Raw genomic sequence first — 27,776 nt, 5'->3', positions numbered from 1 at the left:
TCAATTTCTCCGACCCAGCTTGTAATATTACACCATAAAATTTCTTCCGAGTACCATACGTACAAAAGTGCAAAAGTGCATATACACACACACACACACATACATCTTCGTTTTACATAAAATATCACATAAAATGTAATACTACCCTAGATATTGAAATGTATATACCCCGTGTCATTACCCCGGTCTTTGTTCGCATGGTTCAACGCTGACACGTATGGTATGCTTTTACACAGATAAGATTTTACCAACTTTTATCTCAGGCAAACGTCATAATTGAACACGCTCTGGGCAACGGCAGCCAGCAGCTTATATATATAATATATATATATATATATATACGCACAACACCTATACGCATATAAAGGTTTATACACCCAGGCCATCCAGGTTCCGTGCAGCACTTTTACTACTCTACAAACATTCCCCCATCTCTCCTCACCTCCCCCCCTTATATTACTCGCTCTTAAAGTAAAGAAAAACTATGCCTTCGAGGCATTCCTCGGGATGGAAGATCCTAGAATCACCGAGTCTATTATGATAAAAGTGAAACTCCGAAGTCTGTGAGTACAGTTGTAAAATGTGAGAAAAATAATAAAAAAAAACGATAAACGAAATTACTATTTTTTCTTTATAAATATGAACATTGATTACATCCAGGTGAGAATTTGAAGAAGTCAAAGCGGCGGGATTGAAATTCCGAATTATTTGGTGGCGAAACTCGAAGTAAAGAAGTCGAAACTTTGACAAACGTGAAAATTTCGAATGATCCAAGATTTTCGGTTCCGTGAATCTCTGGCTCGGTGAAATTTCACCACTTTGATCCTTCCTTGTTTTGGATTTTCGATATTTTTACGTTCGGCATCCTGGTCGTTCCGATTTTCGGTGTTTCTAATATTTTTCACCCACTCGTCGAGTGAATTAAGCTGTGTGAGTATATTTTAATTTTCCGAATTCTACTCCATCGAAACTTTATTTTTCGGAAACTTTGCTCTATCGTAACTTGAATTATCGTAATCTTGCATTTCGAAAGTTTGAGCCGTAGGATTTCCGACCATTCGAAGCTTTGTTGTTTCTTCAAAGTTTGATTTCTTTACGTCAAGTTTCGCCGCCGATTGATCGTGGAATTAGGCACTTTCGGAACTTCAACCTCACCCCAAGAAAGGAAATACTTGCGTTTATTGTACACTTTACAATTATACACGCACGATGTGTTAAATCGTTGATTTTTCCATCGATAAATCAGCAACGTAAATGTTTATATCCTGATTTTGTTACACGCGTACTAATAATTACCGCGCGTAACGCAAAGTACATATATATGCATATACTTGTATGTATGTACATATAATAAACGAAGAGGCAGAGAGATTCAGCTTCTCGATCTTGCACACTTCCGGCGAAATAGACTGGAACACAGGACCCGGTTCATGTCAAGAAGCATAAAAGCACGTGGACGTCGAGAGAGAGAAAGAGAGAGAGAGAGAGACCGCGCACATCGTGAGTATACAGACGGTATACGTACAGGGCATTCCGTGCCGACTCGACCTGGCTCTGACCCTTCACCTCTTTTTTATTTTTTTACACAATTGTTTTAATTCTCGAAGGAACCAATTTTTTTTTTTTTTATCGAAATTCATCCCTTTCAAATCTTGAAAATTTTCACGCATAAAACAAGATTATCCTACATTACTTCAGATTATTAAATCGTGTCGATCGATACGTCTGTTTTTAAAAATTGTAGATAAGACGATTCAATCAAATCGATAAAAATAAAACCCGAGTGTCTTTTAGTGCCTTCAAAACAATGATGTAAAAAATCGTGAGCCAAATCAGAGCGGTCGAGGATCAGACCCAGGTGTAGTTGGCACGGAATACCCTCTATACATGTACCTGCATCTGTGTAACTCCGCGGTCGTTGGCTAATCCTTTGTCACGTTGGACGCGGTGCAGAGTTTCAGGTCGTTCACTATACCTTCTACGATTACAAACGCGATCCGTGTGCAGTTCGCAACTTTACGTCGAATATGGGAAATTCCATGCGAATTCTACCAACGTCCGACTCTCACTATTTTTCATTCTTTTTCCAAATTTTTTCTGCAACTGTCCTAACCCTGAAACAGTACCCCGGATTTTTTCAAATTTTTGTGAAACTGATTAACAATTTACAATTATTGAGAGTGATTTTGAAAAGAAGCTTTTTCAAAATTTTAAATTTTTCTTCCATTTTTTCCAACACTTGAAATTTTTTTAGTCGCCAAACCAAAACATTGTTTAAACGATCTGAAAATTCGCGAAGAATACTCAAAACTTCTCTTCTTCACTTGGAACATTTATGGATCGGTTTCGTTGTGAAGTTGATGAAAAAAAAAAAGTTGACCCTGCCAAAAAAAAAATGAACAAAAATCGAGCCAAAAAATTATACATTTTTAAACGAAATTAGAAATTACGAGGATCGGTGGAATTCCCATGGAAATATATATATACACTGCATTGCACGCATCCCTGAATGCACATTTGCACGCCTTCGTTCCTCGTCTGGATAATAACGAATCTCCGTGTGTGTAATATGTACGTATAATAAGTACACCTTTATTCTCCGTGTCACAATTACTGTTCCAACTCGTTCCATTCTATTCTATTCTATTCCATTACTCTATTCTTCATTCTATTCTACATTCTACGAGTACAAATCACCGAGCGGAAAACTTTGCAGGTAGTGAGAATTTTTCACACCTGTTGACAACGAACTGCAAGATTATATAAAAAAAAAAAAAATCGTGCTACACTGAGAAAAATTTCATTTGTTACGGCAACTAGAAAAATTCAGTAAAAGAGGTATCGTTAAAAAAAAAAAAAAACTGTTCGAATATTGTTGGAATTACGAAAAACGAGGCACGACATTGTAAAAATACTGAAACTTCGAGAATAACAGAGTGTGTGAATAATTGTTCGAAGAGGGAAAAAAAAAAAAAAAAAAAAAGATCAAGCAATTATTTTTACCCCGTACACATATGCAAAGACTGAAGAGCCGTGCAAATTCGACCACCTCGATAGACTGATCATACCTCGACTTATCGTTCCTCGATTTTTACCGCAGACTCAAAGCGATGTCTTTAAATTATTTTTAAATTAAATTTTTATTACTTTCATTCGCTTTATTTGCCGTTTGGGAAAACCTTCGGGCGATGAGTCATTTTCACAAGTTTATATATACCTATGTATATGAATCATCGGTGAGCGCAGGGTTAAGGTCTTTCGGGTACTGCGAACCCAAGCATCGTCACGAGCACACCAGCAGCAAGTTAGCCGCGTGAGAAGAACTTATAATAGACTGTGGAGAATGAAGAAGAGAGAAAAGGGAAAAGAGAAAAGAGAAAAGATAAAAGATGTTTGTGGCAAACCGCCAGACTTATACGATGATAACCGTAATATCGCAAGAGTTCTATGGTGACTCACTGGTGTACCTGCCCAACCGATATGGTTCTTTAACGACTCTCCTCAGTGTTTGGCCAAATAAGATACGCCCGCTTCTTTATCCTATTCCGAGATAACGATGTTTAGGTATATACAGGCTTCAGGTAATACGCCATGATAATACATCCCTACCCTCTGAGTAAGGCAGAAACATGGCCTGTGTGACACTTTCGTGACATTGGGACCATCGGGAGATGAGATAACCGGAGGTCAGCCCGAAAGTGGTTCTGCGGATGCCGCCGGTGTTAAGTCGCGATAACGGAATGGGGACAACGAAAGAAAAGAAAATAAATAAAATGAAGAAGAGAGAACTAACAAGAATCGGAAGTAGGAACAACGTTTTCATTTTTGTTTTTTTTTTTCATTTTTAACGAGATAGATTCAACGATCGTTTTAAATATTATGTACATTTTTTTTTATTGATTACATACCCTTCGAAAAGTTAGTTCTTAGTCTCAAACGAAGCCTTGCGAAATCGCAATTCGATATTAAATTTCTAAAAGGTTTTTCATCCGGTTTTAATTTTTCAAACACTCTATTAAGAAAAATATCTCGAAAGCTGTACAAATTAGGAAGCTGTTTTTGGTTTCATTTTGTAGATAATCAAATATTCTTTGAAAAAAACTTCGCCACTGCTACGCGAAATTATTTGTATACAGTTAGGACACGGGTGTTTGAGGCTGAAAATTAAATTTTCCAAGGTTACGTAAGAAATGATAAAAAAAAAGTTGAAAAAACCCGGCCCAATATAGTACATATCGAACGTTTATCAAACTGTATAACAATGTTCTACGTATAAAATATGCACAGCACACATCGGGCGTAATTTAAGGGATGTAATTCTAAAAATCGCGAGTCCTCCTGGCGCCAGACAATTAATAGCTCTCTCTTAAATTACCGACGCGAATTCAAGACCCGTTCCAGTATTTATATTAATGTATATATACATATATATGTATATATGTGTAAGTTGAATTAAGACGAGGGGGTTAACTTTAATTGCTCGACCGGCAACGACGTCGCCGGATGCTAATACGTGTATATGCATACGTATGTGCATATATGTATACATAGTGTGTACAACGTTGCAAGGAGAAAAGTATGAATTAATTGAAAAAAAAAAGAGCAGAAATACCAGAGAATAAACAATTAAAAGATCGAGAAGAAAGGAAGAACAAAAATAATTGAAAAGAAAAGTACCCAAATAAATAATTTACAGCATTTACAGCCTAGCTGTATGCGTATATTATATTTACGAATGCCGAAAGTGCAAAATTCTTGGCAACTGAAATGCAATGCGCAGGACTCGTATAATTTATATGGTATTCTCGTACAGTACGAGGTGCAACAAAGTCAAGAGAGTCGTAGGAACTGTCGGCAATAGTGATAATTAATTTCAACGAGAATGACTTTCGAGTCGTCATCGTTGTTACCGTTTCAATTTAATTTCGCCCAATTGATCGTACATCAGGATATCTATATATATATATATATATATATTGATAAACGAATGTATGCATTATAGGTATAGAATAATTTCACTAATAGTACGATATTAATTTATCACGCGCGAATTTATTTCGCGCATCTGCACAAGAGGATTAATTTGACGAATACAGCGGTGAGAAAATTCATTCGAAATTATACAACGGAGAATTAGTCAGTTTGCTAATTACTTGGATACATAATTTAACGACATTTTTCATACCACCGTGGTGAAAAATTCCCTCGGGTATCTTTAAATATTGTAAAATAATTGTCCGTCGAAAATGAAAAAGAATAATGTGGAAAATTTTAAATCCCTGGGTGTAAGAAAAGTTTTTATATAATAATACAGAGTAATTTTTCAAAAAAAAATTCTCTTATCGCTTTTTACATAGAAAAGTCGATTCCTTCTACGCGTATAATATGTAAAGTCTCGATATTTACGGTAATGCAAAAGGGATAATTAATGACATAAAATTTCCTTATATATAAATACTTCTTTTTTTACTTTTTTACCCCCACGAGACTTTCCTATGGCTTTAAAAATTCACGAAACAGGCTTTTCTGATCGTTAAATTCAAAGACTGCGTTTTCTGACTGATCCTCGACTTATATCTGTCGTTTCTGAATTAACGACAAACACCTCGGAGGAAATAATTCGGGGCAAGAAGCTCATCCACCGCACCCATCCCTGACGGGATATTTACAAAATGTGAAATCACAAGTTGACAGCTTAATTTCCTTTCGTATTAACATCGGCGGGTATAATCTTGATGAGGGGGGTGAGAGGAGAAGTAGAATGATGCGATATTATCCGTGCTTGCAAGTATGGATCGGGACGATCTATCGCTTGCATAAGATCATACGCGAGATCATTATGCGGATTTTGGGGTCGCTGATGACGAATCTGAAATCAGATTTCAAAAATTCAAGATGGCAGATCGAATATGGCGAACGAAAGTTAAGAAATAAATCAAATCCGTTCAAAAAACTCTATTTTGAATTTTTAAAATCTGATTTCAGTTTCGTAATCAGCGACCCCAAAAAGCTTGCAATTTACGTAAAGCGTGTACATGTGTAAAGGAATAACTTTCTCGGAAATGAATTATTCCTTCAATTTTCACGATGTTTTTTTCAATCAATTTATTGCCAACAATAATAATTTACATTATATCGCAATAATTATTCTCGAGTGTTGAAAACCTGTCGGTATACTATCAGAAATAGCAAAAAACCGCAAAAAAATATGTTTTCAAAGTATCGTTATATCGCTATGATGAATTTGTTTAACGAAAAAAATTTCTTCTCTTATCTAATTGCAGAAAATGTGCGTGTTTCAAAAATCCTTGGAAGATTTGTCATCGAGAATGGCAGCTGCTGAATCTCTTAAAGGAAACTGGCAAACTCCTACGGATTCTAACGAGGCTACGGAAATGTTGGATCAATTGCGAAAATTCGGCGACCGTCTTGGTCCCATTCAAAGAAACATCGAGGACACAAACGACCAAGCGAGTATCTTCGCTTCGAGCAGCGTTATCGTGTCGCACGCATTGCTCGCTAAACTTGAAGATCTTAACGTCAGGTGAGTTGCCGATTCGCAAAAAAAAAAATTACCCAAAAAAACAATGACTCGACGCTAGATATTATTTATCGGTTAATTACAATTATTCAGCAAACATTTTTTTACATTGTACGTTTTTCAATCTAAACTTTCTCGCTCCTCTTTACCCAGCAACGTAAATGGATGATTGATTTTCAATCAATTATAAATCCGCAGCAATTCATGTTTATAAATGTAGAAATTAATTTTTTTCTTTCGATTATAACTTATAATCGAATAAGGTAAGAGTACACTGGAAAAAATATTTGCTGAATTTTTTGAGGGAATCATCGATGCGAAGTTGATTCAAAGTTTTTTTGAAAGATGAGAAAAAAAAATAAATAAAATGTTTGTGATTTCAAATTTTAGATTCTCAGTAAAATTCTCTGATTTCTTTTCTGACTTTTAAGGATCCTATCCAACCCTCTGTGACTTGTCTAACGTTCTTTTAACTGTGCCGACAGGTGGAAAGTTCTGCAAGTAGCTGTAGACGAACGATATAAACTGTTGAACGGATTTGGAAAGGACGGCAGCACCCCGGGTAGCCAAGCTTTCCTTGCGGGCAGCGTTGAGCCACCATGGGAAAGAGCACTGACGCCAGCCAAAGTGCCTTACTACATAAAGTAAGCGGTGTGACGGACTAGCGATAGGGATATATAAGTGACCAGAAGTAGGATTAAAAGCGATACCCTAAAACGTAGCAAAAACTCTGTGAAGGAATCTGGAAACGGAGGATAAACTTTGGTTATTTTCAGCCATCAACTGGAAACGACGCACTGGGATCATCCTCAAATGATAGACCTGATGTCGTCGCTAGCCGACCTTAACGAAGTCCGTTTTTCAGCTTACAGAACTGCGATGAAACTGAGGACGGTGCAGAAGCGATTATGCTGTAAGAATCACCGTCGATCTTCCGTTTACTATTGATTTTGTAATTGAGAAACTATTCCCAAATTAACGATGATTGTCTTTACAACAGTGGATATGCTAAGCCTCTCTGCTGCGCTAGAGCAGTTCGACACACACGGTCTACGAGCCCAGAACGACAAGCTGATAGATATACCAGACATGATAACGGTTCTGACCTCGCTCTACGAATTAATAGCAGCTGACAATCCGTCACAGGTTTCAGTACCGCTGTGTATAGATCTGGCCATCAACTGGCTTCTCAATGTATATGATAGGTATGATAGGTGAATATTTCTCTTAAACTACCTCTATGGATGTGTTAAGTTCGATTTATCAATTTGCGACGCATGCTCAGGATTATCTTTCCAGTATCATATCTATATTCTATACGTCTTCTACGCGCCTACAAAATTTTTTCATGGCATGGCATTAGTTTCTTTTTTTGTTTTGGTATTTGTTTTCTTATCGTTGTAGTTTGCATAGGTTTAGAAATTTTACACGCAACTACCGCTACAGACTGACTCGTACTATAAATATCTGCACCTTATTTTTGCACCTTCGTTTAATTTATGCAGATCTTCGATTCATCACTTCTTTTCCAATCACCCTTTATCTCTTGGATATATATATTTTGCACTTTAATACCACCCAGAAACTAAACGCCTTACTCAAGTTTTATCAAGTTAAAAATAGCGGTAATATTCTCTGAGATTCATAAATATTACTAGAGAGACTTCAATGATTTTGTCGTTACGCCGCTTCAAAGGTAAATCTTCTATCCGAATAAAATACATTCTGTGATCTCGGCAGAAAAAAATACTCGACTTCAGCTACTGCTGCTATTTATTATTTACCGTCGTAGAAAACAAAAAAACAATTTAAAAACCATTTACAAGTGGCAACTGCGGACGAACTATCAATATTAATTTTACATTGCAATTTCTTTCAGTCAACGAACCGGCCAGATTCGAGTACTGTCATTTAAAGTCGGCCTTGTTTTGCTGTGCAAGGGACACTTGGAGGAAAAATATAGATGTGAGTAACAATTCGATCGACACATTGCTGTTTGGGTGTCTGGTCTGGTTGATTTGAAAACTAATTTAACGAAAATTCATAATCTTATTTCTTTACTTTCAGACTTGTTCAGATTGATCGCCGATCCGAACAGATTAGTTGATCAAAGAAAGCTAGGGCTGCTACTTCACGACTGTATCCAAGTACCCAGACAACTTGGGGAGGTTGCAGCGTTCGGCGGATCGAACATTGAACCTAGCGTAAGAAGCTGCTTTGAAAAAGCAGGCAAAGACAAGAACGAAATTGAAGCTGTTCACTTTTTGAGCTGGCTTCAACAAGAGCCACAAAGCATGGTCTGGCTCCCTGTTCTCCACAGACTATCAGCTGCCGAAACAGCCAAGCATCAGGCCAAATGCAATATTTGTAAAGAATACCCCATCACCGGTTTCAGGTAATTTATTACGAAACAATATTCTTGAGGAACGGATCGAATCGATGGTTCAAAAGATGACTTAACCATTAATATGATCTTACAGATATCGTTGCCTGAAGTGTTTCAACTTTGACATGTGTCAAAACTGTTTCTTCTCCGGTCGCAAAGCAAAGAATCACAAACTGACGCATCCGATGCAGGAGTACTGTACCGCGGTACGTTTAAAATAGTTCATGAATTTTTCTTATTTCGTTTCGAACCCAGCTCTAGAATCTTATCGCCGATTTTAATGCACAATAATTTACAGACAACGTCCGGCGAGGACGTAAGGGACTTCACGAGAGCGCTGCGTAACAAATTCAAGTCCAAACGATACTTCAAGAAGCATCCAAGAGTCGGCTATCTCCCTGTGCAAACAGTTTTGGAAGGCGACGCCCTCGAGAGTCCGGCTCCGTCGCCTCAGCACAGCACTCTGAGTCAAGACATGCATTCCAGACTGGAGATGTACGCGTCACGTTTGGCCGAGGTTGAACTATCCCGAACGCGGAGTAATTCTACACCGGATAGCGACGACGAGCATCAGCTGATAGCTCATTACTGTCAGAGTCTCAACGGCGCGGACAACATCAACGTGCCGAGGAGTCCTGTTCAAGTAATGGCGGCAATAGATGCCGAACAGAGAGAAGAACTCGAAGCAATGATCAGAGAACTGGAGGAAGAGAACGCGACCCTACAAGCTGAGTACGAAAGGCTGCGCTCCAAACAAACTCCGGGTTCCACACCTGAGGACGGCCACAGCACCCGGCAACCCGACTGCGACATGATCGCCGAGGCTAAACTGTTGAGGCAACACAAGGGGAGACTCGAGGCTCGCATGCAAATACTCGAAGACCATAATCGACAATTAGAAGCACAGCTACAGAGGCTAAGACAACTTTTGGACGAGGTAAATTTTTTATAATTATTTGGCAATGTGTACATTCCTTGAGTATCGACAGCCCCAGAATTGGGTGAGATACGCGACGGAAGTAAGAGACGATCGCTTACCTTTCAGCCAAACGCAGCATCACCCTCGAAGACTGGAACCCTGCAAACTCGAAGCGTGACTGCGTCGCAGCTGGCGACTGATTCCCCGGCAAAGATGAACGGGCATTATCACGATTCTCCAGGTTTGTCTCTATTACCACTATTTCACTTCACGTTCACGTGGCTGCTTTGGGATGCTGACATTGAAACATTAGAAATCATATAATCACGTAATAAACTCCCATATTCATGCTAACGGTAGTTGGATAATTTGTTGTCAAATCATTTTTTCGGGAAAAAATATCACCTCGACTAACCGAAATCCAGTCTAATCAAAATATAGTCGAAGCTGCTATTTTGATCACGGTATCAACATCGGTCTATTTTTATTAAGATCATTTCATCCTTATGCAAGCTTTTAAACGACTGATCACCGCCGATAATTATATGCTACGCAATCGGTGCACAAAGCGTACACAAACGTGACAATAACACGACACTTGGTGTAACTTTCGTTCACTAGATTATCGAACGTAATATACCGTACATCAAACTTACAATATTCGCGATTGTACAGCAGGAATGAGGCAAGTCCGCGCGACGTGTGTCGACAACCGTGTTTGAAAACATCCTTTAAGGTGACCCCGCTGCTGCGTCCTGGCACCGAGTTGATTAAAGTCGAATTTTACCCGCAGAAACTTCAATTTACCGCACACACAAATCACTCACACTTGAAACATGTCGCTGAAAGTTTATCGCACGTATAATACGGCGTCGTGACAAGTTTAAATTAACTAATATTTCCGCTCGCGACCGACAGCAGATTGCGCACGCGTCAAACCATAGACTTCATCAATCGTTGACTGCGGCGAACTAACTGAGAAGGGAGAAGTTTCTCGGGCCAAATTTCTGTCGCAGACGGCGCTGCGAGCAACTTTCGTAACTTGGGCTGGATTATCACGGGCAGCATAATGCCGCCGCAACAAGCAACGCTACGCTGCGACAGCGAAAAACTGCCCGTGAAAATCTCGCCTTAGCTTCGTTCTTACAAAACAGCCCAGCCATTTTCTGACGAATCGAAATTGCGGGAAGTTTTAAACATATGTAAGTACATAGGTACAAGTACGACCACGTTAATGTTAATAAATAAACATATGAAAAGTTAATATTGTAATATGTTCGTCATATAACATCAACGTTTCTACCTACTTATATGTGTTTAAAACTTCCCACAATTTCGAATCGTCTGAAAATAGCGGCCAAGGTGAAAGCGAAATACCGGATTCTTTGTTGCGATTCTAACGTATCTACCGCGTGTATTATGCTAATTTGAACTTGAAGAGAGCATACCGAACGCTAATCTCATCAAGTATTTCATCGCAGTTTGTCAACTTGGTTTAAACGTCCGGCGTTAGTCCCGATGTGAACACGTAGCCATTATTTGCAAGGCGTTCGAAGGTCTGAGACCGAATAGAAAAACTGTATGGTATTTGGTGTACGAGGTAGTATTATGGGCATAGGTGGTGGAGGATGGGGTGAAGGCAGAGCAGGAAGTCTAGAACGTCCGCCACCCCCGCCACATTCGCACAGCATATCACATAACGTTGGCAACCTGATGCACATGGCAGGTCGGTACGCTTCAAAGGGATTATCGCATGCTTGTTGTGTTTGTTCTACGTATTCGCAGATGCACAAGCAGGCGAACCCATAGGGTCCGCCTGTGTGCAGGCAACCCGTGCTACTCTATTGGCATCGGTTGCCCACGCACAGGCGTATCGAAATTGCGCATCTGCGAAACAATCCGATATAAGTAGAAATAAACAAGTAAAACTAATCACATTTCATACAATAAATTAACAAAACGTGCTTAACTGCTTTCACGCAACAGGACGGATGTAAGAGGTAAGATTACTCTATTCGCTGTCACGTATTTGAGACGATGAAAAATGTTTTAAAACTACCGATTTTTTCTTATAATTAATGTATGTTTGCATACTAATTCGCAATGTTATTATTTCAACATTGCTAATGTCTGGCTCATGATACGTCTCATTTTGATAACACGTATGAATGCGGATTTTTTTTTTTTTCAATCTACAGGAGACTTGGGTAAGGCTGTCGAGGAACTGGTCACAGTAATGACGGAAGATCCGTCAAGAACAAACGGGCAACGAGGACCACCACCGCCGCCAGGATTTAAACCATAGATTATACACATATTAAAATAACATCCTTTGATATTACCGAGATGAGACGACTGTAATTTATCCCTTAAATATATCATCTATTTAACACATACATACTATAGGTATGTACGGTTTATAAACCTAATTGTAAATGACGACCAAGAACGAGTCTGGCTCTAACGCATATCAGAGACATATTGAACGTAGTTTAACTACGTGAAATGCAGGAGCAGGATGGGGGCCGCCAGCGTGGTTTTGGGTATTTTATAAGTTTTGATATACAATTTGTATAGCTGAATTATAATTAATATGTAAACTGTTACTTGGCTTGGCTTTGGCGGCTCCCCTGCAAAATAGAAGAAGAAATCAACAACATATTGGCTTATCATATCACGGACCTATCATACAAAGAATCAATTGTTAATGCTTAGTAGCTATAAAATATGAAGATAAAATATTATAAATATATATAAAATTATTATTAATAATAATAATAATAATATTATTAATGCATGAAAAAGCAATGTATCAAACTGCATACTCTGTAGAGTGTAGACTATATTTACATGACCATTCTGTTTAACCACTGCCATTACATTTTTTTTAAAGGCAAGAATCAGAATAAATAAAATCAATCAATTACCGTAGAGTTTGAAAAAGGCCAATATTGCAGGTAGCACACAAGTGAAAAAAATAATGAAATTTTTAAGTTGAAATAATCATTTTGTATTCAATAATAATAAAAGAAAGAATATCACATTATTTTGATTTTATTTTGAAAAGCCTCTTCCGATTGTGTACTACACTAATTTTGTAAGTTTATAACCGAACGTTAGTAAAGAGAAACTTGGGAAACAAATATATTTTGAACTACGTAGCTTTCGAATGGCATGGGAGATTCCCTTGATACTGTTCGGATAAAACGTTCCGTAAAATTATTGAAAGCAAGAGAGATAACACAATGATCGTTATTTTTTTCATGGAACCGTAGCATTACTCCGAATCATGTTCCAAGAGCGATTGATTGGATATATTTTGAATTGTCACATTCCGCAATAAAAGTATCGACCCTGTCATTTTTTACATTCTCCTTCGTACCATGTGTATCGTATAATGTAAACTGTTGTTACGCCCCCTAAATTTTTCATAGTAACACTAAAATCAAAGAGTAAGTAAAATATATCAGTAAAACATTTAAATGTATGTACAAAAAACGGGATCGCTGTTTGAATGACACAACATCGTTTAGAAATAATTTCGTATCAATTTTTATTCGTAGCGGTGGGACGCAGAAACTACACTGTATATAACTGAGCACGAAGTTCTCGTTAGATATTAAACAGAGCCCACGCGTTAATAAAGAAAAACATCTTTTAATTCGTATCACTCACCTGTAATAAGTCTTCTATAGGGTATTATCGTTAATTAACGGCGTACCTACATACCTATGTATGTATACTTAGTTACGCAACGTTTACGTTGATGCAACAGTGATTTAGAGGTCATATCTCGTGAAAATATGTTAATTATTGTATTATAAACATAATCATGAATTTTCAGTAGATCGTAGTACATAATACATTGCCAAATTATAGCAATCTCAGTCAAAATGTTCTTCAAAATCGTGAAATCGACATGATATATATGCCCTGCTCATAGTAATGCCTCGTTAAAAAAATAACCATCGTTACCTTATCATCAATATTTATATTATTATTATTATTATTATTATTATTATTATTGTTGTTATTTCTATTATTAATATTATTGCTATTACTACAACTACTACTGCTACTGCTACTATTACCATCATGTTGTTGTTATGATTATTATTATTATTATTAATTGAATATAATTCTTAAGCTAATATCACAATGGCTTGAGACAGTCAAGACTTCCAGCAGTTGTGCACAAACATTATTTTCTTAATCCGCGTTACTTTGTTGATTCGAGAATTGTATACTTTATAATTTTTTATACATTAATAATATATGAATAGATCTTATAATACAATACACACGTTTTATATACCTATATACGGAAAGAGCATTTTTGCAGCGGTTGAACTGAGGAGGGAAGCAAAAAAAACATTTATGAATTGAACCGCAACTGTTTTGTTTGTTTTTTTTTTTTTAACTTTTTTTAAACAGTCTTTTCATTTACGTCACGTTCTTGTTCTTTTTTTCGTTCCATTTTTCCTGGCTCGTTACACTGTCTTTTTATGAATTTGCTATTTAAAAAGGAAAAAAAAAAAAAGAAATGAAAATGTCAAGTTTCGCTTTGTTATAATTTTTGCTCGCAAAGATAATTTGAAACTTATTATACGCGTGATGTAAGCGAGGAACACACATATCATCTGACGATAAATGTTCCGATTCTATGTAGTCCGGAAAAGGGCGCTGCCCGGACATACATTATATTTACAATAAAATGAAAAAGAGAAAAAAAAAGCAACGACGCTGCACGCCTTTTAGAAAAACACTCTTATTACCCAATGTATTGGTAACAAATGACTTACGAATTACAATAAAATAATTGTTAACAATGCAAACACTATATTATTATTTATTCTTCTTTTCAACCTTTCCTGATCATCGATTGATTGATTGATTGATTCAATAATTTTATGCTAAATGAGTGGCAGTATGCTGGGAGAATAACTATGATTTACAAAGGCACTGCCATTTCTATATCTTATGATCTAAAAAAAATATGTTAGGCAAACGTATTTTAAAATATAAGTACACCTGGAAAAAATGAATCATAATTTAACGTAGTCAATGGAATTCGTTTTCAAAAATATTTTCTCTAATTCAAATATCTTAATGATCTCATCATGTCGTTGCAAGAATTTATAAAACTTTACTAATATGTCATATTCGTGAATTAAAATGCCACGGAGAGTAGCTTACAATTGCTCTGATGTTTGTTTGTATGCAAAATTTCGATTTTTTATTGTTTTTTTTTCATTATTTTATCTCTTGTTTCATTCGTGCCTACGAGCGTAGCGTTTTATTCGGAAAAAATGTGACCGTTACACCCAAAGATATTTATCACTTTGTAATATTATTAATAATTATGTAAGAAAAACGCATATGAGTAATGAAGTATTAACTGTATTAGCTAGCTATTATTACAACGCTCTTGAACAGAGAGGTGTTGTCATAAAACAATATTGTAAAAGACTATTACTTTGGATGCAACAAAGGTATAAATTATTACATGTACAATATAGACACAATACTCTGTTCCCTGTCCTCGAATTGAAGTCAACTGCCGCTTTCGAGGTCCGCTATCTCATGATTTAACTCAGATGGTTGAACATATTTACCTATAATTGATCTATGTATATCTTGTGTTGTCTTTGGTAAGACGGATTCGAAATTCCGAATGGTAAGAGTTCGTTACAGAACCTTGTCAATTTATTGAACGTTTTTCAGACCATCATCCAGGACTCAAATGTGTTGATAAAATTCTTGATTGTAGTAAACTTGGATAAAGTTTGGACGGATAAATATTATTTAAATTGTAAACTGATTCCTTATTGCGCATAATTTTCATAGTTGGGGTTTTTTCATCAGAACGTAATCATTATTCACTATGTTCAATTACCTGTCGTTTTTCGACATTCCATAAACATGTGGTTAAAGTGAGTACTGGATTAGTCTGAACACTTTTTCCTAGACCGGGTTTATCTGATTATGAATTACGGAAATTTTTTTTTTCCGATCAGTAATTTCTGAGAACTGATTATTGATCATTTCAACTATTACTAACTCGGAGACGGACGCTAGGGTGACTCGAGAAGAAATGCCCTAGCACGTGCAGTCATTTTTCTAACTCTTCCTCTACTACTGATACTAATGGCAGGTTCGGGTACGCTTTCGTCGCTATCTTCGTTATAATATCGCCGTTTAATTTTTCGCCGATTTCTTATAGGTACGGAATTACTTTCATCGCTATCTACGTTATAACGAGGTCGTTTAACAGATCTTCGAGGTTGGATGCCGGCGTCTTGACTGTCAGAATCTCTAGAAACTCTCTCGTTTCTTTTACTTCTCGCAGTTTCAAAGGGTACATCCGACGTTTCACTGTCACTATCTTGATTGATACGCAATCTTTGAGCTGCAGATTGTCTCCGAGTTTCCTTTTCGTCCGATTCATCGTCGCTTTCCTCTTCCTTACTTTTTTCGTCCTCGCTTGCGTCTTCCTCTTCCTCTTCATCGTCATCTTCATCTTCGTCTTCTTTTTCTTGTTGCTTTGTTACATCTTGAACAGGCGCGAGTTTTCGCAATTGTCTTTTCGAACTTCTCGTAACAACTTCCTCCGCCTCGCTTTCATCCTCTGTACTTTCAGGCTCCATAAACTGATTATCTTCATCCTCGTCATCATCGTCATCCGCAACTACGAACGGTTTAGCTTTTGGTTTATTCTGTCGACTAGACTTTCCATTCTTAGCCCTATTTTTTCGCGTCTGTTTGCCACGCCCCCCTGGCTTGTAACTATCCCCAGAATCACCATCACCTGCCCCATTGCTAACCACGGTCCTCCTCGCCGCCCGAGTTTTCCGCATCGGAGCACTGTCACTGCTCTCACTTTCAATCGTCGCTTCAGAATCATCACTTTGATCGCTATCGCTGTTACCATTCTTTTTACTTGGTGTCACCTTGCGAGATATCCTGAGACTAATCTTTGGACGAGATCCGCCACCAGCTCTGGTACCATGACCGTTAGCTAGTCGAGAGGGGCCTGACAAAAAAGAAAAAAGAAAATAAACAAGCCAATTCAAAAGGACAACGAATCATAAGATTAATACTCGTGTCTAAGCTTCGTATTCTATTACCAGGTCCATCAGCATTCTGCAAAGTCCTGGTGGTTTTGGGTGCCAATTGTCTTTCATTTTTGTCGACATTATTAACATCCATCTCCTCTTCCTCCTCCTCCTCCTCCTCTTCTTCCTCCTCTTCTTCTTCTTCTTCTTCGGCACTGCTTGGGGGTGGTCTCACTCTTGATGAGCCTGTGAAAAGATAAACAATAGTGAATAATGAAAATATTATATTAGTAATAAAAAAATGACGTCATAGCACGCCTGCATCCAAAGACAAGAGTGAGTGAATCTTACCAGCTCCGTTAGTTAAACGTGCAGAGGTCTTCCTTTTCCCTTTAGCCATCCCATTGTTGATTTGACTGCGTCTCCTAGCAGACTTCCAGTTGTACAAAATCCTTCGCATATGTTCCTCAAACATGGCGGAAAGTCTTACTGTCATCGAATATATCTGTCAAGATAATATAAAATAGAAATGAAGATGTTATTGTTGTGCTCCACAATAGTCCAACCGTTTGGACATGCCAAAATGAAAATAGCCCAATTGTGGTGAAGTATGCAAATATATACAAGGTTGAAATATGCGCATTAAGGGAGATCCTTAACAAATAATGACGAGATTTGTCGTACAGGAATTCATTGATTATTGTGGGGTATAGACTAGAGTAAGATAGACGATTGCGGAACAAGAAGGTGTATTTAAGAAATTGACCGTCGTTTTTAAAGAAACCAGCAAAGGAGCGCAAGCAATGGATTACTATCAACGTCACAAGATAACTATAAAAAATGAATAACAATCTAATGTTGTTAACAAATTGATTAAGAATCTTCGAAATGATAAGCATAATATATTAGAACTGAAATTGATACTGAAATATCGATGGCAGATCTTGTGTACACTGAAATTGCATCACCAATGATTAACAATAAATGAATGCGACTTACCAGAATCTGTGTCTACGTCAAGCAGCAATGCAATTATACAATATTTAAACTGCTATCATGAATAACACTGCAAGTATTACTTAGCAGAATGGAACTAGCTGAGTAGTTAACTCTTTTACGTACGGTACGATTATTTTGTTCATTTTTATAGATTTTACCATCAGGATTTATCAAGCGTGCTAAATTAAGTAATTATCACTAGCGTACGTTTTGTAGGTACATTCTGGTAAGTGGCTAGTTACCACAGTGTGAAAAATAAATGTGATAAGAACAAATAATCGGCGATGTTATCTTGTGTAATATTGTAAAATCGGTTGTTTCAACAAAAGTTGTTCAATTTCCTGATATACTTTTGGTCCAAAAGTATTCGTCAAATTTACAACATGACATTGGAATCGGTTGGAAATTGATACAAGTCACTCGCAATGCTTGATATTTAATTATTCCCAATTTCGTGAGAAAGTATGACTAAAGGCAAAGAAAAAAAAATAGTTTTTTCATGCAGCATTGATCAAAAAACTATTCTCAAAATAGACCATTGACAATTTCACGTTGCGTATTAGGCTGCTATTAAAGTAAACTCACCCTCGATCGTTTGTTGGTGTTGTAATTTTTACTATTTGTGAAGATTAACTTTATATCTTTAGAAAATTCCATTGGAGTCTCATAGTTTCCACCAAGTAAATCTTCTTTAACAGTACGTAGATCCATTGGGGTATCAATTATTTGGTAATAATCGGGGTGTTCAAGCCTGTCAACTGGTTCTCTGCAAATTAGAAATGAACATTCTTATTCTGCGCAAGAAAATCAGACGTAAAAGACCTTATATTCTTTGATTCAAATTGCTTACCTAAAAGGTATGGAATCCTCGCACTGCCATAAACTTTCTAGTAATTGTCGACAAGCAACTTTCCAGTCGCTGATACTTTCTTGCGAACGCAAACTTCTGCTAGATGAAGGCTGTTGAGAACTGGTTGATGGTCTGTTTTTGTCTACTGTATCTTCGTCAGAATCTGAGGATTGATACGTATCTACCAATTGATGATAAACAGCTGGAACGTCGAGCTCGGTCATATCTCTGTGAATTTGAAAATGGAGGAAACAAATAAAGGCTTTAAATAGAGGCGTGATAAACGTGAATTAAACGCAAAGGAATATTTAATACTCACTTTATTACTCTGAGGCATAAATCTGTCACTATTCTAGCCTGTTTGACAATTTGACTATGAGGCTCGTTGAATTGTTCAGCATTAGTCGCCAGGTACCTTACGTCAAACTGAGCCGACGTGATTCTCCTATAAAAATGATTTTCGAACCGTGCTTTGATTGTCGATAAATCTATCGGGTATTCAACGACAAACGCATAGGCGGGATAAATATTGAGATCAACTGGAACGACGAATGGCTCTGCAATCGCAAGCGTCATAACTTGGTCAAGGCCTCTTATTATCCTGCGACAAGTAGCTTCCCTGTCTCCCATTGGCCATTCTTCCGCATGTGGCTGATAGAGTGTCGCCTCGATTTCCTCGGGAAGTACAGGAACAGCACCGCCAATTTCTGCTGGAAGTCCTAGGCGATAGAAAAGTATATGCGGATTGCTTATCCAGCATCTACATTAACTCAACTTGTATATCGGTACGACTAACTTACTGTCCTCGTCCACAGGCTCGAGATCCCAGGGACTCATCTTTTCGAATTCTCCATTGTCCCATCTGACGCGAAAGCACATGAAAAATGACTCTGGAAAGTTCTCATCCAGCGGTTCCATCGACTGAATTTGTCCCATCCACCAGCCATCGTCGATCATGCATCTAAAGCGATCGCCTTCTGACCAGCTGCGGGCCAGAGCTGTTTCGAACGTTTGTCTGAGTACAAGAAAGTCCAAAACGTCCGCCATATCGTGATATTTTATGGTAAAATTATCACCGGTCAATCGACCATCTTCGTCCATCACAGCCAGTTTCAAGCAGCAAAGACGGGGCGGTCTTATTTCGTATTTTATTCCCACTACTTTAACAAATTCTTGAGCCTGCAAGTTTTTGTTGCGATTAGAATAACGGTTATTAAGTAATCTGGATATTTCAGTCAAATTACAAATGGATCTTACCCTTATAGTCATCTTCGACCAAGGCTCACAACGCGGACTAAGTTCGTAAACTTTCTTGTTGCGAACGGCGTCGATGTAAAACTGGTGACCTTGTCGAAAATATACTATTTCATCACCCATTTGCGGATAGTAGGGAGCTTTTCTCGGAATTATCGCCGATAGCCATTCCGGTGGACGGAAAGCTTCGGGTACTTCGCCAATACCGTTCGGTACTGGTATAATCTATAAAAAATGGCAGATAACTTTGTGTTGTTTGAAATTCGAAAGTAAAATATAGGAAAGTTTAAAGAATTACAAATATATTCACCTTCTTTCTAGGTCTTTGACTGCGTCTTCTGTCAGACTCACTCGGCGGGGTGACGGAACGTTTTTTTACTGGTTTTCTTTTACTACGTTTCGGTGGCTCTAAATTTACGCCTTGATGTGCATTCCAATCTGAATATTCACTGCTGGAGTCGGAGCTTGAGCTATCCGAACATAAGTCTTCTTCGCGTGCCGAAGAATCGTTATTATTACTGCTGGCTGAACTCCCAGTAACATCCACATTGTCTGAATTCTGTGCAAACAGAAATCGTAACTAAATTTCTACGAAACCAAGGCTGATTACAATTGACTAGAAAAGATCATCTCAAAATACCTCAAACTCGTCATCCTCCCGATCTTCGCCTCGAGCTGCTCTCGTTCTGTACCCATGACGCGTGCCTCTATTTTTTTTACGATTTCCCAACAGACCACGTACCCCGCCCAATCCTTCGGTAGGATTTGCTGTAGCTGGTCTGCGTCGCATCTCTCGTCTCCAGTGTTCAAGTTCCATCTCGGCTGTGGCATTACTGTTAAAGAGATGCGGGTTTGACCAAATCAGTGCTGTGTCAGAATAATTACGATTGTATCAATTGTATGATACTTACAGCGTTTTAGTAATAGTATCAAGAACAGCATAGCTGATCGGTCTTGCAAGGATAGGCTTGTTCCAAGGGGTTGTGTTGTCCCTCTGCCAGTTACCGCTGCTTTGTCTTACTCCTTCGACATCACCAGCTCTGCGTAATCCAGGTCTGCTTCCACGAGGACTAGCTATATGCCGTAGCAGCGGTTCACCTTGATTATCTTCGTCACCTATATTTTCTCCCTCGGCATTGATGTTTTGCCTTTGAGCAAGAGCTTCGATTAGTCTATCAATGTTGGAGCGTGGCTCAAAAGTCGGTAAGCCTTCAATTACTTCTTGCATTCCTAAAGGACAAGTTGTAAATGTTCTTTAGATAAGATAAATTCTGTTTTAAGAGTAACACCGATGTTTGATTTCAAATATTTTCATCGAAATATTGCCCTACCTCCAGCGCCGACCGCTATATTTGGCACCAATTGTTCCCCGCGACAGTTCTCTCTACCCGGAACCAATCGTTGCAAGGCAGGAGGGTATGGGTTACCATCAACATCAACCAGAAATGGCGGAGGCATAAGATGAGGCGCCGTTTGCGTTTGTTCATCCAAAACGTAGTGATTTGAATCCCTGATAAGCGGACGGTAATCCGTGTGGAAGAAAAGTTCTTTAGGGACCTGGAAGGATGTAAAACAGAATGAATTTCACCCAACACCAAAGAGGAGAAAACTTTCAACTGTGTAGAAAGAAATCAAACGGTTCAACTTACAACTTTGAGCCTTTCCACGCCAGAACCAAACCCGTAGAGAAGAAGGTGGCCGTGCGAATCTGTAGCTGCAAGCATTGTACCATCTGGTGCCCATTTAGCATCGAACACTGCACCGTGACCTTGACCTTCGATAAAATTCTGAAAGCAAGCCACAGGCTCTGTGCTCAGTATGTCCCATATAATGAGCTGCCCGTCGTGACCCGCGCTCAAAAGAACTCTCGGATCGGTTGGGTGAGATTCTAAAACGAAGACTTCGTCTCTGTGACCTTTCAGGACTTGCCTGAGCTCCCCAGTCCTCACGTCCCACACTTTCAACGAACTATCATTGACAGCCGTGATCACCCACTCATCGCTGACGTCCCAACTAACCATGGTTACCTTAGCTTTCTTGTTTGTATCATCTTCTACCTCGGGTTCTCTGAAAGCAGGAAAACTTGGATGTTACCTCTACTTTTATTAATTTCCAACTTGAGGAGAGAGTGGGAACAATTGACCCATTATCTATTAAAAAAGCAAACATGTTTACTGTGATTAGATCCGATTGGTTTGACAAAAACTCACCATGATGTTAGCAAGTTTTACGAAATTTGAAATAATATTATGGGCTTACCCAGGAAGTTTGGTAGTCATGAGAAGTCTCCTATTTATCCACTGCTGTTGTTCAAAATGCCAAACGTTGGCAGTGCCGTCTTTGGATCCCGATATAAAGCGAAGACCGTAGTGAGCCCACTGAATACTGTCCACTGTGTCTGTGTGTGCCTCAACTTCGAGCACTCTTCGTGGCCCTTCATCTCCAAGCATGGCGTAAACACGGACATTATGATCTGCAGATCCTGCTGCCATAAAAGCCCCCCCAGGACTAAACGATGCACATATCATTTGTGCCTGACCAGGTCGCATTTTTTCGTGATATTGAATCGGCTTCGTCCTGTGATAAGGAATGTTTCATAAAATTCGAAAAATTTCCCAACCAGAAAAAGACGATTCATTACTACTCACTGGAACATTGCTCGTTCTTTTCCGTTCTTAGTGTGGGGCCAAAACGCTACTGAGCCGTCAGTGCTTGTGGACACAAGGTAATTAACACCATTGCACGAAATTGGACAAAAATTGACAGACGTAATCATGCCCGAATGTCCCGATAACACAGCCACCTTAGGGGAAGAAATAAAATCAATGTTACAGCGATCTGTATGAACGTAATGGACAGCCAGAATTCAGTTGATCAAAGTATGCACTCACAGGAGACATCGTTTGGAAACACCAGACCCTCAAAATTCGATCTAAGCTTCCAGCGGCCAGAAGAGTATTATCGAAATTTACAGCAATGTCCATTATTTCAGATGAAGCTCCCCTGAAGGTTGCTAAAAGTCGGCCGTCTATCGCACTCCATACTTTAACGAGCAGATCGTCAGCACCAGTGATAATGTACTTGCCAGTGCGATCGTAAAGAACACAATACACAGCCGATAAGTGGCCCAAGGTATGTCTGTACAATTGCATTTTAGTGTAAAACCTAGTCGGTAATGCTTGACGCCGAGTCAAAGGTCCCGAGTTTTCTCTACCCTGTATTACACGAACTGAAAAGCAGAGGACAAAAAACTTGGTAATTAGTTTTGCTCCGAGATATACTAACAAATTGAGTTACAAAATAGATTGTAAAAGATATCGTATAAGTATTTGCCTACCAATATTGTGGCAGTTTGTAATGCCAGGCGGATCGAGGAATGGTCTTCCTCCTTGCCTTATTGAATAAGCTAAAACGCCGAGTATTTGTTGCATGAAATCTGGAAATCCAAATACATGAGATTAGTTTAAACTCAGGTATTGAGACAGAAGAGTTATTTTGTAGAAGATTCACTGAATTTCCAGCACTGTTTTACACTCGTACCTTCTTTTGTACGTAGTAAAGACTGACGCCCCGCACCAAGAAGCGATACAGCTCCTGGAATACAAGGCGGCACCTCTTTCTCCAAGACTGGACCGATTCGAGCACATATTTGCAGTAAATGTTGCGGCGCAATATGTGTGTATTTACGCTCCTGTTGATAAAAAATGCTTGCGATATACATTTGATTTTCATCAGATTGAATATTCCGTATTAGTTTGTGTGCAATCGATTACCGTAAATTTGAATCAATAATTATAAAACAATGTCTGTCTACAATGATTATCTTCTGCTATAATTGCTTGCTAAATGGATCAAGAATTATATTAATTTTTTTAACTTTTCTCTGTCAAGTGATTACAAGACGCTGGCAAAACAATCCTAAGACTTTTCCGTACTTAGAAGTTTGCATTTGCCCTGATCAGGTATGTATGTGACAGAATCTATATAAAAAAAAAATCATAGTGAATTATTACCAATAATTATTACCTAAAAAAAAAAAAAATTTCATATCGTTTTCTTGATTTGCCTGACCGATTTTAAATTGTCTATGCTATAAAAAAGAAAATCTCAGCTGAAACGTGAATAGTACAAAAATAAAGTGATAATCAATCAGATACTACACAATGAATATTTCGTCAACAGGGTCTTGAGTAAGGATCATGGAGGCTCGTTTGCGTCAAAAACATATTAATTGTTGTAGCGGAAGATGTTTTCTTCGTACTCTTTAAATAAGTGTACATTAAACGTAGGCGTGTGTAGCGTATGCGTTTACAAGTTGCACACAGCCGTGTACGACGCATCTATAAATAACCGGCTGTGTACGAATGAGACCCGGAGATTCTACACCTGTGTGTCGCATCCTATATCACACATTGACACGCGCAGGTATACAAAGCGCTACGCGAGAATGTGCGTACACATTTACTCATTGATCAGCCATGAGCATAGCTGTAGTTGGAGAGCTGCGATTGGTCGGCGGAGTTCGTAAGAACGAATACGGTAGTGGTGGAGGGGGGAATTACGTCATCGGGAACGAGTAGAGAGATGGAAAAGCGGAGGAGAGGGGAGAAACACATACAAGGGTGGCGGTCCGATAAGGGTAAAAGGTTATTTTCAATGAGATTCTACGTGTGTGACGCCGCCCGGATGAAATGATGGTTGGATCGGTAATGCAACAAACCGGCGAACTTTCAACAATTGGTTTCGCCCATGACGGAGACGAGGATTTGAGGAGGTTCTCGACAATGGAATGCCGTACGCGTTTCGCGTTATTGGCAGAACAATCGGCGGCGTTTTAAAGCATATTTACCAATTCCTCGAAGGTTTGATTGTGCAGATTTCCCTCCCAGTCCCTCCTCTGCGGCAGGATCTGCGAAGAAAAGCGAATTTTTTTGGGTTTTATTTTATGGTAATTTCGCACGTTTTTCCGAGCTCCAAAAGGGCGGGGAGAAGCGCAGTGATAACCAAGGTTAACGACCTTGCAATTCTTATGTTTTGACAAGTAGAAACCACGTGCAAACCATGTGGAGCCACTGGCTGTGTGTACAGTGACCCCCGGCAAAACGTCAACGTGAACAATCGACTCACCTTAGCTCGTTCTAATTCGCGTTTCAGAAGCTGAAATAAAAAATATCACCGTTAACATTAACCCGAATAAACCTCTGAGCAACCCCTTAATTAAATACTCACTTGAGCCGTCTCCTGGCAAGGTCCAGCGGCGAGAAACTTGGCGATTAGGAAATACAACTCTGAAAGAAACAACGTTCGGTTACAATGGCATACAGATTCGGGGGCCAAGTAATGCCGCTCGGATAGTCTCGTTCTTTCGTTTGTTACCTGGAGCAACCACTGACTCGTTCCTTGACTTGTGGCCCTCCATTATTATCGACAAATCAACGATTATTCACTCACGGTGTACATATAACATTTATTTTTCCGGCCCATAGCGTAACATTGCCATTTTACATTTCATTTTCTCTCGGAGGTCGTAACCGCGCTACGTATACACACACGCTTACTCGCCAAAAAGTAGTTCGATACACAACGATAACATGAGGCAGCATAACGGTAAATGGAGGAAAATAAAACTTCGGGATTAGTTACGTAATTATTTTGCGAATAACCTGAGACTAGTCGATTCCTAAGCCACTCAAAACTTACGATATTCCTGCCCAATTTCCTCCGATTCGGATTCTCGATTATGCGAGATCACGCGCGGATTAATACATAGACCGGAAAGAAACGGAACGCCGAGTGGGGGAAATAATAAGATGGCGTATATGACGAAAAATCGTACTGGGAAATTGGGAATGGTGAAACGCGCATGCGCCGTCAGCCACTGTCTCGTGATTCGTAGTGGGAGGGGTATTTTCTACTGGTTGTTTCTTTGCACCGTAAATGGGGAATTTGAAAACGTGGAAGACGAGCTGTCAAATATTTACTTCATGTTGACACAGCCTTACGTAATTTTTTTCACAACGAAAAAATAACTCCACGTAAACCTCGAAGGATAGTAAGTTGACTTTATTATTAACCATAAATTCGTTCCAAATGAAACAAATAATTATACAAACAAAACATAACCTGAACCTACAAAACAGCCAGCTCTCTATTTTAGATAAAATATAACAATGTCTACTTGGATCAGAGAGAACACTTTAAATTGGATCCAGCTAATGGCTGTGAAAGTACTAAAGACCGGCTCGGTTCCTAAACACGTTGCGTTTATAATGGATGGTAACAGACGTTACGCTAACAAAAATGGGGTGAAAAAAGTGGAAGGCCATACAAAGGGGTACGGTAAACATTTTTTTAATCTGTGCAAAAATATATATTTTTTTTTTCCTGTATAGCGTTTCAAAATTCTGTTTTAGATTCGATAAATTAGCAGAGACTCTTCAATGGTGTCTTGAACTAGGAATTCCAGAAGTTACCGTATATGCTTTCAGTATAGAGAATTTTAAAAGAAGCGAAGAGGAGGTAAATGGTCTGATGGAACTTGCCAGACAAAAGTTTCAAAATCTACTTGATGAGAGGTATAGTTATTTGATAGGATTTCAGTATAAAAACAGGCATAATAATATTGCGTATGATTTCGTTTGCAGAGAGAAGCTAATGGAGCATGGGGTCTGCATAAGAGCCATTGGAAACTTATCACTGATTCCTAAGGATGTACAAAAACTGATCGCAGAAGCTATGATCATCACAAAAAATAACAATCGTGCATTTCTTAATGTTGCTTTTTCGTACACATGTAAATATCCTCTTGTCAATTGCATTAATTGTAAATTATGTGTAAATATGAAAAATATTAAGCAATTACGACCATTTGAAAAAGATTAGTAAGATTTTGATGATCTTGTGCTTTTAGCAAGGGATGAAATAACAAATGCAGTCAAAGACGTTGTTGGAGGAGTTGTGAGGGGTAATATTATGACTGAAGATATCAACGAGGAATTAATTTCTGAATGCTTGTACACCAATCATTCGCCTGAGCCTGATCTAGTTATTCGAACGTCTGGCGAAGTTCGATTCAGTGATTTCTTGTTATGGCAGGTGAGATCGTCGATTACTTAAAAAACAAGGATTCAAATAAAAAATATGCTTCAGTTTAAAGACGTTAACATTGTTGAAGTGCTAAAAAAAAATAAAAAAATTCCAGACAACCTGCAGCTGTATTTACTTCACTGAAGTTTTGTGGCCAGAATTCACAGTATGGGATTTACTAGCTGCGGTGTTTTACTACCAACGGTGTTACACGGACTTAGAAGCAGTGAAATACACAAGACGATCGGCCTTTCTTAATAATAATAACAGTAACAATAGGGTGAACAATTTCGTTACTGAATTACAGAGAGATAGGGAAAGTATGCTGGAAAAAATGTCTCTAGGCTTAGCACAAACGTAATATGATCCAGATATGTATTTAAAAATAATATAGTAATTAAATAAAATATTGAGGGAACTTTAAGATTCCTAAATTAAATTGTTGTTGGAATGTATACAGCAATTTTTAGTTCATGTTGGATCATTTTCTAGTAGCTGTAGATAATATTTAATGAAAACATCATACCTATATTTATTGTAAAATTCAACCAAAGGGAAGAATTTAGGCTTTGTACAGTTTTTAATCAAGTTCCAAGCTTCAAAAGTCATCGTGATTATTCGACGAAACAAAATTAATTGAAAAAGGTGTAATAAATAATATATGTCTTGAAGTTTTGGAATAAATT

At 38.4% G+C, this 27,776-nt stretch overlaps 3 protein-coding genes and 1 long non-coding RNA gene across 19 annotated transcripts in view; 2 read left to right on the top strand and 2 right to left on the bottom strand.

Annotated features, from left to right (window-relative positions):
- The window catches only part of LOC124186098 (dystrophin, isoforms A/C/F/G/H-like), a 315,823-nt gene extending 302,931 nt beyond the window's left edge, over positions 1-12,892 (top strand). For 7 of the 10 annotated variants that reach the window (XM_046577471.1, XM_046577473.1, XM_046577472.1 and 4 more), the window contains 11 exons: positions 6,285-6,544; positions 7,027-7,185; positions 7,318-7,454; positions 7,542-7,755; positions 8,421-8,506; positions 8,609-8,936; positions 9,022-9,133; positions 9,226-9,864; positions 9,973-10,087; positions 11,465-11,572; positions 12,045-12,892. In XM_046577471.1, coding sequence (XP_046433427.1) covers positions 6,285-6,544; positions 7,027-7,185; positions 7,318-7,454; positions 7,542-7,755; positions 8,421-8,506; positions 8,609-8,936; positions 9,022-9,133; positions 9,226-9,864; positions 9,973-10,087; positions 11,465-11,572; positions 12,045-12,151 — 2,265 coding nt within the window. In that variant the 3' untranslated portion in view covers positions 12,152-12,892. Of the gene's footprint in view, positions 1-6,284; positions 6,545-7,026; positions 7,186-7,317; positions 7,455-7,541; positions 7,756-8,420; positions 8,507-8,608; positions 8,937-9,021; positions 9,134-9,225; positions 9,865-9,972; positions 10,088-11,464; positions 11,573-11,832; positions 11,847-12,044 lie in introns of all 10 variants that reach the window. The other 3 variants (XM_046577469.1, XM_046577465.1, XM_046577470.1) reach the window with 3 other exon arrangements.
- LOC124186158 lies at positions 9,976-10,794 on the bottom strand. Its single transcript, XR_006871571.1, has 2 exons — positions 10,503-10,794; positions 9,976-10,141 (listed from the first exon to the last, which is right to left on the bottom strand). It is a non-coding gene; the product is annotated as an uncharacterized LOC124186158 (long non-coding RNA).
- A 22-nt stretch (positions 12,893-12,914) lies between the features above and the next one.
- LOC124186140 (dehydrodolichyl diphosphate synthase complex subunit DHDDS) lies at positions 12,915-27,716 on the top strand. 4 transcript variants are annotated; one of them, XM_046577576.1, is made up of 6 exons: positions 12,915-12,925; positions 26,145-26,338; positions 26,397-26,579; positions 26,649-26,797; positions 26,915-27,099; positions 27,206-27,716. In XM_046577576.1, the coding sequence occupies exons 2-6, from the start codon at positions 26,175-26,177 to the stop codon at positions 27,449-27,451; spliced, it is 927 nt and encodes a 308-aa protein (XP_046433532.1). In that variant the 5' UTR covers positions 12,915-12,925; positions 26,145-26,174; the 3' UTR covers positions 27,452-27,716. The 4 variants fall into 4 exon arrangements, with proteins under 4 accessions (XP_046433532.1, XP_046433534.1, XP_046433530.1 ...); XM_046577578.1 differs by lacking the exon at positions 12,915-12,925 and adding an exon at positions 25,852-26,056 and having other exon boundaries at positions 26,162-26,338; positions 26,418-26,579; XM_046577574.1 differs by lacking the exon at positions 12,915-12,925 and adding an exon at positions 25,852-26,056 and having other exon boundaries at positions 26,162-26,338.
- LOC124186100 (PH-interacting protein) lies at positions 14,435-25,754 on the bottom strand. Of its 4 annotated transcripts, none has more exons than XM_046577477.1 (23): positions 25,381-25,754; positions 25,234-25,292; positions 25,132-25,161; positions 24,854-24,913; positions 23,545-23,695; positions 23,342-23,440; positions 22,896-23,233; positions 22,653-22,807; positions 22,264-22,581; positions 21,654-22,071; positions 21,336-21,561; positions 20,916-21,234; positions 20,645-20,837; positions 20,315-20,563; positions 20,008-20,229; positions 19,551-19,929; positions 19,070-19,457; positions 18,751-18,978; positions 18,486-18,666; positions 17,901-17,912; positions 17,253-17,406; positions 16,974-17,147; positions 14,435-16,879 (listed from the first exon to the last, which is right to left on the bottom strand). In XM_046577477.1, exons 1-23 carry the CDS (start codon positions 25,421-25,423, stop codon positions 15,921-15,923), a joined length of 5,355 nt encoding a protein of 1,784 aa, XP_046433433.1. In that variant the 5' UTR covers positions 25,424-25,754; the 3' UTR covers positions 14,435-15,920. The 4 variants fall into 4 exon arrangements, with proteins under 4 accessions (XP_046433433.1, XP_046433431.1, XP_046433432.1 ...); XM_046577475.1 differs by having other exon boundaries at positions 19,070-19,469; positions 25,381-25,750; XM_046577476.1 differs by lacking the exon at positions 17,901-17,912 and having other exon boundaries at positions 19,070-19,469; positions 25,381-25,745.
- Positions 27,717-27,776: the final 60 nt, after the last annotated feature.

This window comes from Neodiprion fabricii, chromosome 7, assembly GCF_021155785.1.
Source record: "Neodiprion fabricii isolate iyNeoFabr1 chromosome 7, iyNeoFabr1.1, whole genome shotgun sequence".
Classification (NCBI taxonomy): Eukaryota; Metazoa; Arthropoda; class Insecta; order Hymenoptera; family Diprionidae; genus Neodiprion; species Neodiprion fabricii.
Note: the sequence above shows the minus strand (reverse complement) of the source record. Positions and strands in the feature narration are given on the sequence as shown.

Excerpts from the sequence above, each read along its gene's own strand:
- LOC124186100 (XM_046577475.1), bottom strand. The coding sequence starts at position 25,423 with ATGGAGGGCCACAAGTCAAGGAACGAGTCAGTGGTTGCTCCAG. Across the intron at positions 23,696-24,853 it reads ATCAAACCTTCGAGGAATTG|GAGCGTAAATACACACATAT; the intron begins GTAAATATGCTT and ends TTTTATCAACAG. Across the intron at positions 21,562-21,653 it reads GCGTGGAAAGGCTCAAAGTT|GTCCCTAAAGAACTTTTCTT; the intron begins GTAAGTTGAACC and ends ACATCCTTCCAG.
- LOC124186140 (XM_046577576.1), top strand. The coding sequence starts at position 26,175 with ATGTCTACTTGGATCAGAGAGAACACTTTAAATTGGATCCAGCTAATG. Across the intron at positions 26,580-26,648 it reads CAAAATCTACTTGATGAGAG|AGAGAAGCTAATGGAGCATG; the intron begins GTATAGTTATTT and ends TTTCGTTTGCAG. Across the intron at positions 26,798-26,914 it reads TGTTGCTTTTTCGTACACAT|CAAGGGATGAAATAACAAAT; the intron begins GTAAATATCCTC and ends TTGTGCTTTTAG.